Here is a 16,750-nt window from a genome sequence, read left to right on the forward strand (position 1 = left end):
TGTGCTTTAAAAAGTCTCGCCACAGAGAGCAATAGACCTACAAACAGTACAAATGTAATTCAATCATAACACATCACTAGGCAGTAAGGGGTCATTCAAGTATTACGTCAGCATCGAGGGGGGGGGGGTTTACGTCATCAACCACCCGTTTTTGAAGATATGAAATATTCTAAGCTGCTGACGGAATTTTGCTGACAAGGGGGGGGGGGAGGGGTCAGTATTTTGCTGACTTTGGTGACGGCGGGGAGGGGGTCAAAATGGCTAAAAACCTGCTTACATAATATTTTAATGGCCCCTAAATTGCTCATAGATGGAGATAGACCTGAGTTGTGCTCAGTTTGAAAGAAAGAAAGACCACACACGCAGCCAATCAGAGCACAACACGTCCACCCAAGCCAGCCAGTGTGGCTCTTCTGTGGCTGATAAAACCTTAGAAGTCTGTATAGTGAACAACTCAAAGATACTAGATGTACAAAGCCTTTGTAGCAGAAATCTATGTAACCATAGAAGATGCCTGCCACAGATGTGGGTGAAATGCCAGGATGAAAATGCCTTAGACAATGGCCTAATAGCCCGGAAATCGCTTGCAACTCGTAGAATGCTAGCCATGAAAGCCTCAGCCAATACTAATCACCCATTGTCTGTCAGAAACAAAAAGTTTTGATTTTAAGTAGTTAAATATATGTAAAAAATAAACTTTTCTATATGTGCTATTTTGAAAAAATCTTAAACCATTGAACGATCACTAGCCTGAAGATTTCAATAACATCCTCTTTATTCATATTTTGCTAACAAATATTATTTTAATGCCTCATCTCATTTGGTGTCTGAAGTATCTCTTTCAAGAAAGTAAATTGGTACTCCCTGAAATACACTCATGTCCATAAATTAAGGATAATGCCAGCTCCGGCAAATAAAGGTTCAGAAACAAAACAAACGTTACTTTTAAACGTTTTACTAGCCCATTTATTAAACAAAAGATAAAGAACAAAAACGATGGTATATGTATGATACCATTCATAAAAACTATCATTTTTGCTCCCTGGAGCAATTGTAAAAAATATCTCCTTTACAAAAACTTACTGTTACATGGTTGGTATGATGGTTAATACATTGTATGTCTCCCATGCGATGAAATACAGTCCGTACAACGCCTAGGCATGCTGAGTATCAAATTATCGATCTGATCTTGGGGAAGATCACTCCACTCAGCAAGCAATGCTCTCCGAAGTTCCGGTACACATGTAGGAGGTGGTTGACGGGCTGCAACTCGTCGGCCAAGCATGTCCCACACATGCTCTATCAGATTCAAGTCAGGTGAGAATGCTGGCCATTCCACGCGGGTTATATCCTCAGATTCAAGGCATTTGTTTACGATGTTTGCTCGGTGAGGACGGGCATTGTCATCCATAAACACAAATTCTGCACCCATGGCACCCCTAAACAAACGTACATGTTGTTCCAGAATGATGTCCCGATAAATTCGGGATTTCATGGTTCCGGTTTGAACATGCAGATCTGTTCTGGAACCCAGTATAATTTCACCCCAAACGAGCAATGCTGCACCACCGTAACGGTGTCGGACAATGATGTTGTCTTGGTGGTAACGGGTACCTGGCGTTCTCCATATGAAAGTCTGACGTGAATCAGACTGCAAGCTAAACCTGGACTCGTCGGGAAACATCACACAAGCCCACTGTGACGATGTCCACATTGCATGTTCTCTACTCCAGGCCAATCGCTGCCGACAGTGAGTTGCCGTATATCACACATGTACACATCTGACAGGCCTGCGAGCATATAGACCAATATCTCCCAAACGTCTACAAGGTTAGCCTTGAAACTGTGGTACCCGTGGCTACAGATAGCTGACGAGACAGGTCATATGCTGTGCTCCGCCTTCTTCTTTTGGCAGTTACTGCCAAATACCGGTCTTCATTCGGCGTTGTAACTCGGGGGCGACCTGTACTGTAACGTCTACTGACATTTCTGTTATCTTGGAATCGTTGCCAAAGCCTAGAGATGACACTTTGGGCAATTCCAAGTTCCTCGGATACTTCCATCTGAGTACGCCCACATTCCAGGCGGCCGATAATTCTACCACGTAAAAAATCACATGCGTCCTCTGTGTCATAACTATTCGCTTATGGCACTGAGCGCCTTACAGAACTCTTGTGAACAATCTTACTTCTTTGCCACCATTCCTTATATACCCCCCTCTTACACTCTCGTCATTGTGACGTACTATCGGTATCATCTGGTGGCTTCCTGAAATTTGCATATCATTCTTGCAGATGTGTGTGATAATTCTACAGGTGAAATTTTTACTTTAGATTTCGATTTCCGTGTGATTCTGAATTATCCTTAATTTACGGACATGAGTGTAAATACCTCTGTGGATATATGTCTTCCCTCTTGCCAAGAATTGTGATACATATGTATGATGAGTCTTAACCAATATGACAATAATATTTTTGGAATTTTGCCTTTTGTATAGAAATGAATTCTTCCAGTCATCCAAAACTTTTCCCACTTGGCTCTGAGTTTGCTTTTAAACAACCTGTCTATGTTGTTTAGTCAAAGCAAAGTCTGAATCAACTGCAACTTCTTAGTCAAACCACCAGGTACCACTGGAAGATAAGCACCACAATTTTTGCAGGCGTCTTTTACCTTTTCTTGAATATGAGTTTTCATTGAATCTATAACTAGGAGAGCACGTGGCTTGAAAATGTGGCCTTCTCTTTTACGCGATACGCTATTTAGCCACAAAATCATGGTTTCCTCATTCATCCACCCTTTCGGATAGTATCAAACTTTTAATCTTTTCGGAAAATTTTCTTTCAGTATTGTCTTTTGTTCGAATATAACCATAGGTGGCAATTTTTCTCCCATAGCCAAACAGGACAAAACCACTAAATGAGGGTTTTTTGTGTCCTGTCATGCTGATCATAATATTGTCAGCTCCTACTGCATCAACAGTCCTATTTAGAGGGCAATCAAATTGCAATGCCATTTCATCCCTATTAAAAATATTGCAATCCACAAAATTCTTTTCAGCAATTAATTTTTTGAAAAATTCTTCTATTTGGCTATCGGCTGCTATAGGAAAAATTCTTAGTATTTGTGTAAAATTCTTCCAATTTCTCTTAATCTGCTGGTAACATTTGCCCTACAGTTTTTTCTTTGCATATACCGGTAACCCCACATGGGACCACCTTTAAAATTTTCAATCTTCATCTCTTGAGCCTTTGCCTTTAAACTAATCCTTATAGTTGAAATTGGTGCTCTTTTTTCTTCTGATATAATCCAGCGATGTAATTCGTCTTCTAATGACAGTCAAAATACACTTCCATGACAGAAAGATCTTTGTTTTTTGTCTCCACTTTATTCAAATCTATCTTTGTTCTTCCTCCAAAGTCGGATGTTGGACTCATTGATGTGGAATGAATGGCCGGCTTCTTCGTTTCCAATTTCTTCAGCTTTTTTTATTACTTTCAATTTGATCTTAACAACGTAACTCATGCACTTTCTTTTATTCATTTTCAAAATACAAAGGGAGAGTAACAAACTGCTTTGGCTTTTCAAACTCACTACTTTCTCAAACACTATGCATGAGTGTGTAGGCATATAAAACTGACATAGTCTGTCCCACTGACCAGTGATCTCAAAAGTCTTTCTGATTGCGTGGGATATAAAGCAGCTGTAGAAAAAAAAAATCTTCTCACAGTCACTTTTGACTGGTTTTGCCATTTATTAGCGGCTGGTAACATCATTATCTGTGATTGTTTGCAGCAATTGATAATCCACATTTTTTTTATGTTTAACCACTTTTTTAACAGTTAATCTGCGGATTATACAGAGTAAAATGTGGTAAATTTCATATATATCTGAACATTTGAAATGAATTACAGCAAAAAATAGTATATAACAAAAATAAAGATAAACTTTTTTTTGTAAAAAAAATTGAAGCTGAAATAAAAATTTTGTAATACTTTGTCAGTTCACCTTGATTTTGCATGATATATAAATGTAAATATGTGGTTGACAAATTGATTCAACTATGTCTAAAAATGTTTTACATGAAATTTTCTCTTATTTAGTTATAATCACTTTATTTAAGGCATCAATTGTCTAGTTTAATAGCTGCCATCATTAATAAACATAGCAGTACTTTCCACGAGTTTTCAGTTTAATTCAACTCAGATATTGGGAAAGGCCATATAAGAATTTTTTTTTTTCATTAGAGCCAATTCTCAATGAATAAACAGAACATTTTATTGGAAATTGTGATTTTCGCTTTCTGGAAATTTCACCTTAGTCATTAAGTTCTTTTTTGGTTTTTTACTTAAGTATAATTGTGGGAATTTAATTTCTTTTCGGGACAGAGGAAGAAAATAAGAATGCACATTAATTGTTTAATTAAAGTACATATATTTAATGCTTGCTATTTCACCTCATTAGTTGTGAAATAATAGCAAATAAGTTTTAAAAACAATATTTTTAACATTTAATTATAAATATCTTACCAAGATGTGCAATATACAATTTTCCAATAAAGTGCTCATATTAAAACAAATTATTTCAATTACCACACAAAATGTTAATCTAAATTAAAAAATAGTGTAATATTATCTTAAAGTGTAATATTAATATATGTTCATGCAAAATAATTGTATTGCATAATAATTTTATGGTAAAATGTGTTAACTTGAAAAAGCTGGTCATCGGATTTCTACACCATAATGCAATAAGACCAAAGCTGCTGGGAGACATCACATATAACAGTCAATTGAAATGCTTAGAAACATTTTTAATTGTAATATTTTTCTAATCATTGTGACTATCTGAATGAGGTGGATAGAAGCGTACTACCACCTCATAATATGGGAATCAATAGAAGATTCTATGATGAGGAGGCCATTCTCTTCCCTATCATTTGTTTGCATGCCGTATTGATCCTGAATTCTCCCTAATAGGTGAAAGATTAAATTCTAAAAAACAAGTTGTAAGCAACTGTGGAAAATTTAGTAACTTGTGACTTTTTTAAACTGTATGTGCAAAAACTTAGTGATACTGTTCAAAGTACTTTTAATTTAGTAATGTGGTGAGAAATAATGTGTTAAATATCCAAAATTCTGAAGAAAATGTGATTGTGTTCAAATGCTTCCAAATTGACCCGCAAATTCAAAAGTTTGAAAAGAATTTCATATATATTTTTGTATTTATCCACTCAACTTTGGAACAGCCTAATGGCTGCCATAGCAAAAAAAAGGTTTTATTACACCATGTTTCACTAAACAGATAAAAGGAAGAATTTTAAAACTTATGTTTCTTATCAATAAACATACATAAATAAAAGACTTTTTATTCAAATATAAACTAATAGTGAATTTCAGAGGCTATAATCTATAAAACTTGAACATTTCAAGCTTGAGAACAAAAGAATTGCTCTTTTTAAAATTTTCCAATCAGTACTAATTATGATCAGAAAGCCCTATCCCTCCCCACTCCTGAATTTTGCTGCTCCAGAACTGCTCCGAAATGGACTTTGTCACTTCCTACCCCTGCATTTGCATACCACTCAGTAAGAAAAAAATCGTGAAAACCAGGTGGCCTTTTTGAAAATCAAGAAAAAAGATGGTGGGGAAAGTTTTAAATGATCGATATAAAATTTTGTGCAAAGAAACATAGAATCCTGCTACTTTATTTATACTTGTCCTAATCATCAAAAATGTCCAATTCAAATTTTAGGGTTCTGTGCCTTACTGTAGCATAGGAGTTCAAATGCTTTCGCAAGTGGTCTGTGAGATTAACCACTGCAGCGAGGTAAGTTACTTTTATTAACTGATTTTACATAAAGTAAACAAACAAAAAATCAAACAAAATACTTGTTCCGTCTTTCTAGCTATCACTGTTTCCAATTTATGCCATTTCAAAGTTAAGGAATCCTTTCCAAAAAACACCTTTTAAGTAGTAGTTGATAAACTATACTTTAAGTGGTTTGGTTATTTTTATTTAGTTTTCACAAAAAAGTGCTTGTAATAAAATAAGTGATAGTAATGCTCCTATTTCTGTTTACTGAAAAAAAATCTGGTTTTGTGGTTGATTGGATTTTGACTGTGTTACTTTAGCATAACGTTGCTACCTGTTGATCACCCCTTTTATCTATCACAATGTTACGTGTCTGAATGAATGAATGCCAGAACTTTGCCACTGGACTTATCCTGTTGCCAAGATCTCTTCCAGCCCAGCTTCGTGGCAGAGTCTGGGACATTTTATTTTGTGTGGAAAAAAAAAAAACTTACAAAAACATATTTTCCCTGGACAATTGGATACTGTCGCGATTAACAAAATGTTATGTGCCTGTGCATCAAACAATTACAACGATGGAATGTAAGGGTGGAATTCTCTAATGATTCCCTTTTAACCCGTATTGAGTTTACCCAACCAGAACACCCATTTTTGAATTTGCATTAGCCTTCTAACTAGGTAGAGATTCTATAAAAGGTAAAAATATAGGTCTTTTAAATAAATTTCAGAAAATTATTTTATTCTAATATATAAAAAAAATTAATCCACATTTTCCATACGTCACCAACATACACACTTGAATGCTCATGACTGCACTTGATGAGCATTCAAGTGTGTATGTTGGTGATGTATGGAAAATGTGGATTAATTTTTTATGGCTGAGATACACTGAGAGCTGCATGCAGCTCTCTTTGTATTTCAGTCATCCCTAATTATCTGACTCAATGCCTACTGTAGTTGCTCATGTTGTTTTTCACTTCAGTTGTTTCCAATAGGCATCCAGCTCTAGTCCTGCTGTTATAGGCTTTGGTAGTTTGTAAGTGAATATTTATGTGAACAACAGTTCGTATGCAGAAAAAATAACAAAATATCTCACAGATTAAAATTTACGAATGTCAATCTTTCTACCATAACAAATTTAATATACTCTCAATCTTTGAGTCTAAAGGCCCCTTTACACGTACAATCTTCCCCGCACACCCGGAGCGGGACGTTCTTGCGCGAAGGATTGGAGGGCGGTTAGGAATGCGGCGTTCAAGAGCGTGTTGTTAAAAAGAGACACATTCTTGCGCGCACTCTCTCCTGCACGAAAGAAGGCCCCGTTCAGAATTGTGTGTGTAAAGGGAAGCGTGTGGTGAAATTCATACGCTTTTGCGTGGCGTGTGGACTTTCGGGGAAGCACAAAACTCCACGTTCCTGACCAAAGTTTTTTCCCTGTTGGCAGATCGAAATCGGGTGACGTTTGCGCGGAAAAAATATAGATTTCAAAAGCTTATTATATATTACTACGCGGATTATTCGTTTTTAAAAATAATTTCAATAATTATTTATTGAAATTACTGTTACAAATTTATGGTAATTTTTTATGCAATTGATAAGAAATTCAGAAATAAAATTTCTGTGATCGTTAATTTGGAATTTTTATTCGATTCGACTTTCATTTGTCGTTTGACTTTAATTGCTGTAATTAGCTCTTAACTACATTTTCTGAATTTAATTGTTTATATACTTAATATTATAATTTTACCGAAATAAGAGAAAAAATCAGCTTTTTTTCTTCCATCTCACACACACAATTATTGACTCGGTGTGCAGCCGATGTTTTTTTTAATACTACCAGCCAGAAAAATAGATAAAAAGCATTACAAAATTATTACATTGAAACCTCGCTACAACGATTCTCGATATAACGATAAATCCTCCTACAACGATTCTCGATATAACGATAAGTCCTTCTACAACGATATATCTTGAAAATTTTTTGGAAATGTCTATATTCTAATGTTAAACTGCTGCCTCCCGATATAACGATAATCCCTCTACAACAATATTTTTTTCTTGGTCCGCTGAGTATCGTTATATCGAGGTTTCACTGCACTTTTTTTGAAATTATGGTGTTATTTTGTAGGGCTTTATTTCAGATATTTTTAAGAAATTCTTGATAAATTTCTCTCGGTTGTATTCATATCCTCAAAAAATCATTTCAGTTTAATGTTGTCGAGCATAATAACAATACAAAAAATAACAAATAAATTGAAGCATAATTTTTTTTTCAAATTTTTTAAACTCTAAATACACGTATTCTTACCCGTGTCAAACATTCCGTTGTGTGCCATGTTATGACCAATAAAATTAAAAGTGTGAATAGCAATACGTATTTTAAGTTGGATATTATTCATGATATTTAATGGTTTTTCGTTTTAAATAAAATCGGTGATAATCTTATAACATGAAACATCCCTTTTACTTGGTGTTTTGAACATCACTTGACCTTGGACATCTTTTGTGATCTTATCATGAAAAAATACAGCACATTGTCCACTGAACACCTGCTATGAATGCAGGGATGGCTGGATCTAGTGAATAGGGTGCTTCTTTTTAAATATCATTGTTAACCTTCAGACATTCAGATAATGGAAGTTTTTTCCACAACCCTAAATCCCTTTTAAAGTTTTTTTCTAATGTGTTGAAGTCAAATTTATACTGTCAAATTTAAATCAGATGTTCTTAACTTTTTTAGCAGCGACTTAAAAACATCAACTATGTGTTCCCCAGATCTATTTCCAATTTTAAAAATATGCTTATTGAATAAATTTCTAAATAATAAAATGGTTTTTTTTTCGAAATTTCTGTAGCCAGTGGTAGGCATCTTAACGGGTGAGTGAACGGAAATAGAACGAGTGCCAAATCAAAAAGGGGCCCCAAATTATTGAAAGACTTTCATCTATTCTGAAATTATTTCTTTTTTAATTTTTGAATTTTTATTAATTTTGGAATAATTTCTTTCATCAATTCTCGCATTATTTTGCATTAATTATGGATTTATATACATACTTCTATCGTTAATTTCAAATTTTGAAACTGATCTTTCTTAAAATATTTATTTTCTATTAAAAAATTATTATTAAAATATTATTTTCTTTAAAAAGAAAAAATATAACTTATGGGTTAAGAGCCCCTAGTTAAACTATTTTAAATTTTTCCCACACCCTGAGGGTAAATGAAAGCTTGTGAAGTTATCAAAATAATAATAGTAATTTAACATATCTATAAATCTGATATAATAATGTTTGTAGATAAAGGAACCAAATCAATGTTCGAAAATTATTGCAATAACCTAATAAATGTAATTACGGCATTTGAAAAACGAATTTATCATTTCTTTAAAAAAAACAATTCGTTGGAAAAAGGAAGAAAAATCGTCAAATAGGCTCTGGAAAAAAAATTGCAATAAATATTATCGCTGAAAAAAATTATTTACATTGTATACATCTCTTTTTTTAGAACAATAATGAAGGAAGACGACGCAGGAGACGAGGGATTTGCCCTGTTTTTGCCCGTAGGGTGGGTTTGGGTTTAGACGTACGATTTTGAGTTCGCGATTGAACGCTGGAATGACCAGTTCCTGCGCGCTCTCTTAACTGCACACTTTTTTTGCCTTTACACGCACACTCTTGAAGGCGGTTCTGAAGTTGTTTACAGCTATCGCGCGCGCAAAAGCGTACGTGTAAAGGGGCCTTAAGTTTAGATATGACAAATTTTGACAAGAAAAAAATATTCATTCCAAATTATTTAAAATGGCTACAAATATATTCATTACAATGATTCATTATAATTATGTGATAATTGTTTCATAATTATAGAATTTTATGTATATTTTAATGGTTATAATGAGTAAATTTAATTTTGAATACTAATTTTCCAGTTTGTTAATAATGATAATGCTTCCTTACAATTTTTATAAATATGCTGTCAGACCTGTAAACTCTCCGGATTTAGGTGGGAGACTCTGGATTTTTTATCCTTCTTCCTGCTCTCCGGATTTGTTAAAATTTCTCCGGGTTTTGGTAGAAAATTAGATTTTACGCGAGCTTTCACGTTGTCGGGACTGCCGACATCGTTAGGGAAACACCCATACCATTTACAGCTGTGGTCAGCCATGAAAAAAGTCTTGGTGATCGCATTTAAGCAACTGGCAAAGACGTGACTTTGTTTGTGTAGCATTCATCGGTAATCATTTATCAGGGGCATGACCTTGGTTGCAGAAATTCCTGTATAATCGTTATTGTATTGCATTAACAGCCATGCGGTAAACACAGGTTTTTTTCGTCAGCAGCTTTGTATTTTTAAGTTTTCTTATTGTTTCCTCTGATTAAATATGTCTTCAGAAAGAAAATATAAAACTTTAAGCAGTATAAAGCTTTTAAGAGTTCATAATCATAGATTATCAATCGCTGATAGCATCCACGAAAGGAAACACTTATGTTTTCTATAGTTTGTAGATGTGATTTCTCTATTCTGCATGGAAAGACTGACATGGAATTATATTCTGCTCAGGGACAATGCAGAACCTGCCTTGGGGGGGGGGGGATAATGGAACTGTCTTAATTGATTTAAAAAAAAAATTCAAAACATTTTTTTTTGATTGAGTCTATGACTGCTTGGGGTTACCCCACTTGGGAGAATCTCCGGATTTCTGGATTCCAAAAGTTGGCACGTCTGTGCTGTTGTAAATACAGTCGAATTCACTTACAACATACCCCCTTGGTGATTCAAGAAGTGTATGCTATATAACCAATGAGCAAGGCCTTGAAATGATCTTATATAGCAGTTGTATATATCCATAAAGTGTATTATCAAGATCGTCCTGGCCAACATGAGATTGTTCAGCACATAATAAAACTTAATATAGCATGAATATAGTTTTTGGTTGTTATCTAATGAATTTCAATATTTTTTTAGAGTATAGTATATACAGGGCTAACGTGACCCCTGTTCTGCCAAATGAAAGGGGGTGATAAACGCAGGGCCGTCATTTCAACTTTTTCCAGGGAGAAGGGCAAAGCTATTTAATTTATTAACAACCCTATTAGAAAAAAATTCCTCTTGCGACACCATAACCTCGCATTGCCCCTTACCAATCGATACTGGTGTCCTCTTGTAAAAGCAGTTGATTGATGGCGTACTAATAATTCATGGTCCATCCTGTCCATACCATTGAAAATTTTGAACACTTCAATCATATCTCCCCGACACCTGCGTTTTTCTAATGTAAACATATTCAAAAACTGAAGTCTGTCTTCGTAACTCAAGCCCCGTGTGCCAACGAGGACATGCGTGGCTCTTCTCTGCACCCCTTTCACCCAAGTCTAAGTTCCTCCGGTCTTCAAAACCTTACAGCATACTTCAGTCCAGGATGAACTAAGCCTAAAAAAAAGCGGAAGAGTGACTTTAGGAAAACGCGAAGACACCTTTTTAAAAATAAAACCAATCATTCTATTCGCTTTTTTACATTTTTAATACATACATTTTTCTTAATTTATTTTGCTGGTATTATTTGAGTTTACGCTAATGATTTTCATTCAAAGTTGTCAGCATTTACACAATACATTAAAAAAAGCTACTAAAATTCATGAATTTAACATGTAATAAATCAACATGCTTTTGCATAGTTTTTTAATAGGTGGAAATTTGATGCTTTTGAAACAGTGCAGGTTTCTACTTTTACTGATCACAAATGTTATGAGAAATTAAAGAATGTTATGGAATGTGAATACTTAAATTTAAATTACTTTATGGTGGTGCCACTTAGACAGCATGGATCTGTGAATAACAAAAATGAAACGAGTAACAAAAAAATAAATAAATTCCAAGCAAAGGGCAGAATCGTATAGGGAGTACGAATATGAAAGTCACATGGGGCAAGATCAGGGAAAAAGCTGGTTCTGAAAGTATTAGAATGTTTTAACAGGTAAAATCCGACACCAGGAGGGACCTGTGAGTTCTTAATTGTCTGCATATCTGCCAACCATTACAATTTTATCGTATTTAGCACGCTTTTAGCAAATTAGTATGATTATGCGCTTTTGCTTCTAAAAATGTTTTTTTTCTGAATCTCTAATATTGACGTTTTCCTGTCTACGTTGCAAACTGATCAATGTTAGAAATCAATGGTCCATTGATCTACATCACTCCGTGGGAACCAGTAGCTGAAAATTCCGCCCGGTGAGAAAAAGTGGAACAACGCTGGGAGTTTTCACTGTAGTTGTACTGGTGCAGCTTATGCGCCAAAACTATGTTTGGAGCTGCCTCTGACTGTATTATACAGTGTACTGAGTGGTGCCTCAATCCTTTAGCATCCGTTTGGTGGATCAGTATTTTTCTGAAATTTGCATACTATCCTAATTTTTTATGCTTTCATGAATTATATAGCATTTTATTTTTCAATTCAGGTCAAATTTTCTAAATGAACTTGTGCCAAAAATTGAGGTCGCAATCATGGGTGGAGACAGCATCCGTGACGGAGCCGTTATATGCATATATATAAATTGGCATCATCATCATGCCCACCCCCTAGCCTTTCATGTCTATCTCCTCCTATGGTCATAATTCACATATTTTTGATATATTTACAATAATACACCATTATTTTCTGATATTTGAATATTGCAAAAAAAAGAATTTACGTCTGAAATTTATAAAATTCCTTTTTATTGTTGAGGTCGGTATATTCAGGGTTGGGAATTTTCAGGATTTTCAGAAATTTTTGACAAAGTATATTGCAATTGATATAGTTCTAGTTCTATTAATATTGATCATTCTATTCTGGTGACTAGAATGCCTAATTTTGAGTTATGTGTAACAGTTTATTTTCAACCCTTTAACGTCCATCTAATGAATTTTTATCTTTTTGATGTCTTCATGTGATCAGGGGACTTTGTGTCCCAGTGAGTGAAATCATATTTCACTTTAGAGAAAACGCTATAGTAGCACAAAAATGTCAAAAGATAGACACATGCAAACAATTTTTCCATTACTAAGCTGTTCTCTTCCTGAACTTGGTATTTTTTAATTTAAAAAAAAACTTCTCGTGTGTGCAGCAATTACTTTTTCTGAATGTAATTATATAACTTCCTAATGAATTTTTAGTGTGAGGTCCCCCCTCTTTTCCCCTGAATTTGAAAACAGACTGTGTTGCACTTTTTATGGATAAAGTAGGATTTTTTTTCCTTTAGAGGTTGGCAGGTCTGTGTCTGCATAATTCGGTGAGATGCAAGTCACCAGATCTTGGGAAGGTCAAGTTGTGGGTCATCATGATAATGCGCTGGCTCACAGGTCCCTCCTGGTGTCAGATTACCTGTCAAAATATTATATTTCGATACTTCTACAACCAGCTTATTCTCCTGATCTTGCCCCATGTGACTGTCCATGGGGCAATGCATTCCCATGTGTTTTTCCCTTTTCCTATGCTAAAGAATTCACTTAAGGGGAAACGATTCTCAGTTTTGGAGGATGTGACAAAAAAAAGGCTTACAATCTGCATTTACATCTTTGTATGAATAATAGCAAAAATGCATAATCGCACAGAGTAGTTACTTCAAAGAAAATGCCAAATAAACAGGTTCAATCTGTATTCATTCTTCCGTAATAAAATAAGTCTTGGAACTTTTGGAACATGGTAGTATGAAAGTGAATGGGCCAAAAATCAGGGATTACAAAACTATGTTATATCCAGGGTATGTTATAACTGTAGCTACTTGACCATACATGTTTTTTAAAATTAAAAAAAAAAATAGTTGAGGTATAATTTTATAGCTTATGGTCCTTGGTCAAATCAAGTTTTCTATCCATGATGACAGTGAACACCATCAAAGACAGTGAACTGTCAACACTAGTAGAGCCTGACCTCACCAAACCATAGGGGATATAGCAGGGAAATTAGTTGCCCACATTTCAACTGTTTTAAGTCATTTGCAAGCACATAAACTTGATAAGTGCCCATGAACTTACTAAACAAAACATGAAGTGTTTATTCGAAGTTTAAACTTCACTCCTCCATAACAGAAATGCTCTGATTTTGGACAAAGTAGGTACACGTGTTAAAAAATGGAAATTGTATGATGCACCTGTCCAATCTGACAATGAGTGGATATCAATGAGTTACGAAACATGCTAAAGGCCAAAAAGTGAAATTTGAAGAGGTGACTGGTTGTATACAGCTGATGTTATTCTTTTTTCATTATTGAGCTATGACGAAACTATTCATGCAGAGAAACTTGATTTTACTTTGAGAAACTTGATTTTACTTTGAGAAAAATTAAATACGATGGCACTATTAAATGATTGTTTTAACTGTTGAAAATATTTTTATTCTATTTTGCCACACCTCACAGTGGTGTGAATATAATTTGGAATTAGTTCCAAATTGTAGCATTTGGTACAGTTAAGCACACTAGAATGTTGCATTTTTGTACTTTATTGAGAGATTTCTAGTTGAATATATTTTCCTTCCAATGTTGAAAATAGTTTTGACACATTTTGTCAGTGCATTTTTTTAAAATATAAATTTCTTTCTATAGTTGTGTAAATATGTTTTATTTTTATAACTTTTATGTTCAAATTTCAGGCAGAAGCTAATAAACCTCTTTCAAAGCAACGTAAAGTTGCGTCTTCTTTTCGTGATATACAGCTCTATGGAATTTTCACAATTGCTCTTGATCTTCTGAGAACACAACTGCAAAACTGGAAAAATGTTGGCTTCAAAGAAGAAGGAGAGGTTTGTGTGATAACTTAAAAGCAAATACTATCACAATATACATAAATCATACAAATGAACACACTGCCAAACCTTCACAGTTGACTTCATAATGAAGCAATATAAATAAATCATCTTCATTTGTCATTTATTTAAAAGCTAAATTGTACACCACTCATTTTCTCTTCCAATGGTCCTGACAGGCCCACATTTAGTTTTACGTTGGTGTTGCAGAGAATGATTGAAAGCTCATCATTTGTCAATATGTTAAAATAATAGCGTTTTATTTCGAGACTCTCCTCACATTTATGATTTTGCTTGAGAATCTCTTTGCAATATGTTTTTAAGAGCATAGTTTTGAAACATAGGGCAAATGAGAATGTTTAATTAAGAAAACCTATGAAGTGAAGGTTCAAATTGCTCCTGATTGTTTTTTCTATTTACTGATTGATTAGACTCTAACCAGCATCAAATATCTTAGAATGTTATATAACACTAACTGCTTTTGTTTAATTTTCTCTCCTTTGCTCATTGAAATATATTTCAGCTTCTCCAATCATGCAGAAAGCTAAAAAAAAAATGAAATCTTAGTTTATCATTAGGAAACAGGAGGCGGGGGGGTGGGAATGAGTGGAGTTCAGACAAGTGTTTTTCATCCTTTTTTTGTTTAAGATAGTTTTCTTAATGCTAAACTGTCGGATACAAAAGATGTTTTAAATATTTCTCCATGTTGTTATTTTGATGCCTAATAGGCAGAGACAAGAAGACAAAAAAGAATTGGTAGTGAAAAATCTTTTTCCCCTCTTTGTATCTAAGGTTACTTTGGATATTAAAACTCAGCATCAGCGGAGAAATATGATCGTATTTCTCCCATCACTCTGCTAACACAATATAATGCCAAAACCAGTTCAGAAGTTAACAAATATTTCTGCAGCAGATATTGCTGACAGTATCAAAAATTGAATCATGGTGTAAAACAGAAATTTAAAAAAATTTCCCTTATAATTATTTGAATAAAATTTTGGTTTCTTAATTGATAGCATAATCTGATGAGCCTATCCGTTCGTCTTGTTTACAACTGCCTAACTTTTGATTTCATTGGGACTTCACCTGACGAGTCAAGTGATGACATATATACAGTTCAAATACCAACGAATTGGAGGTCTTCATTCCTGGATTTTAGCATGCTTGACTTGTTTTTTGACTTATATCACTGTTTACCTTCACCTTCATCATCAACGGTAAGAAAATTTTATATTCATATTTCCATCAATGTATTCAAAGATTAGTTATATGGTGCTGACAAAATTATAAAGCCAGATACAATAAGTTCTCTGCAGATGTTTGTAAAATATATTAATTCATCAAGACTTTCAGAAATAAAATTCTTTGTATATAGAATATAATTTTCATTGTAGTAGTAGCACACTGCTTAATGTGATCGCACTGAGACTCTGGGTTTCTGGTAACAATAACCAGTTGATAACTATATCTGAAGCAAACTTGGCAGCAAGTACCAAGACCTTACATCCTGTTTTGTGTGAAAGAGACTTTTTTGCATAAAACTGGTTGCAAAATTTTCAATTATACTGCTGCATTCCGCTGACTCTTTTTAGGCAAGATATCAGTAATGGGTTTAGAATAGAACTGTTTAATGTGGATTATGATACCTTTTTCCCAATTTAAATATATACAAAAGATTCATTGACTAACCTCTTGGCCAAGGAACTGAATCTGGCACATTGGAATAAACTGACCAAGAATTGAAACAAGGGAATTTTTTTAATGCCTTGCATTTACATTACCATTGAGAAATAAGCGCTCCATTATTTTATTACCGCAGGCATCTTCAACCCATTGCTCTCCAAAGCACCCAGAGTACTCGATATTCATGTTCGATTTGGTGCTTGCGAGCACTTGATCAACGTTCCAACTAAGCACCTTGTACAAATTGCATTCAAGGATTGAAATTGTCCCAATTACATGCATTGGTATGGTCACCCTTGCCATAAGAGTGCTCTTCTTTTAGTAATGGGTAAAGGCAGTGCTCGCGATTAGAACAGGTTGAAGACACCTGGATTACAGCAACTACTATGTCGCGAATGAACTGAGTATGGAAATGTTCATCACCGAAAGAAGCATATACACCTTCTGACTCCAAACATAGTCTTACAGTTTGATAAT

General features: G+C 34.4%; 1 protein-coding gene across 4 annotated transcripts in view; it reads left to right on the forward strand.

Moving 5' to 3' along the window:
- Positions 1-16,750, forward strand: part of Ranbp16 (Ran-binding protein 16) — a 164,646-nt gene that overhangs the window by 22,765 nt on the left and 125,131 nt on the right. For all 4 annotated transcript variants that reach the window (XR_016192796.1, XR_016192795.1, XM_089232902.1 and 1 more), the window contains exons 5-7: positions 5,752-5,826; positions 14,438-14,587; positions 15,607-15,807. Coding sequence is in view for 2 of the 4 variants with exons in the window: in XM_089232902.1 (XP_089089028.1) it covers positions 5,752-5,826; positions 14,438-14,587; positions 15,607-15,807 (426 nt within the window). In the remaining 2 variants the exon portion in view is untranslated. The remainder of the gene's footprint in view (positions 1-5,751; positions 5,827-14,437; positions 14,588-15,606; positions 15,808-16,750) is intronic.

The sequence above is a fragment of the Pholcus phalangioides genome, unplaced genomic scaffold (assembly GCF_987345545.1).
Source record: "Pholcus phalangioides strain wild (caught in Gottingen) unplaced genomic scaffold, Ppha-v1.0 ptg000007l_1, whole genome shotgun sequence".
Classification (NCBI taxonomy): domain Eukaryota; kingdom Metazoa; phylum Arthropoda; class Arachnida; order Araneae; family Pholcidae; genus Pholcus; species Pholcus phalangioides.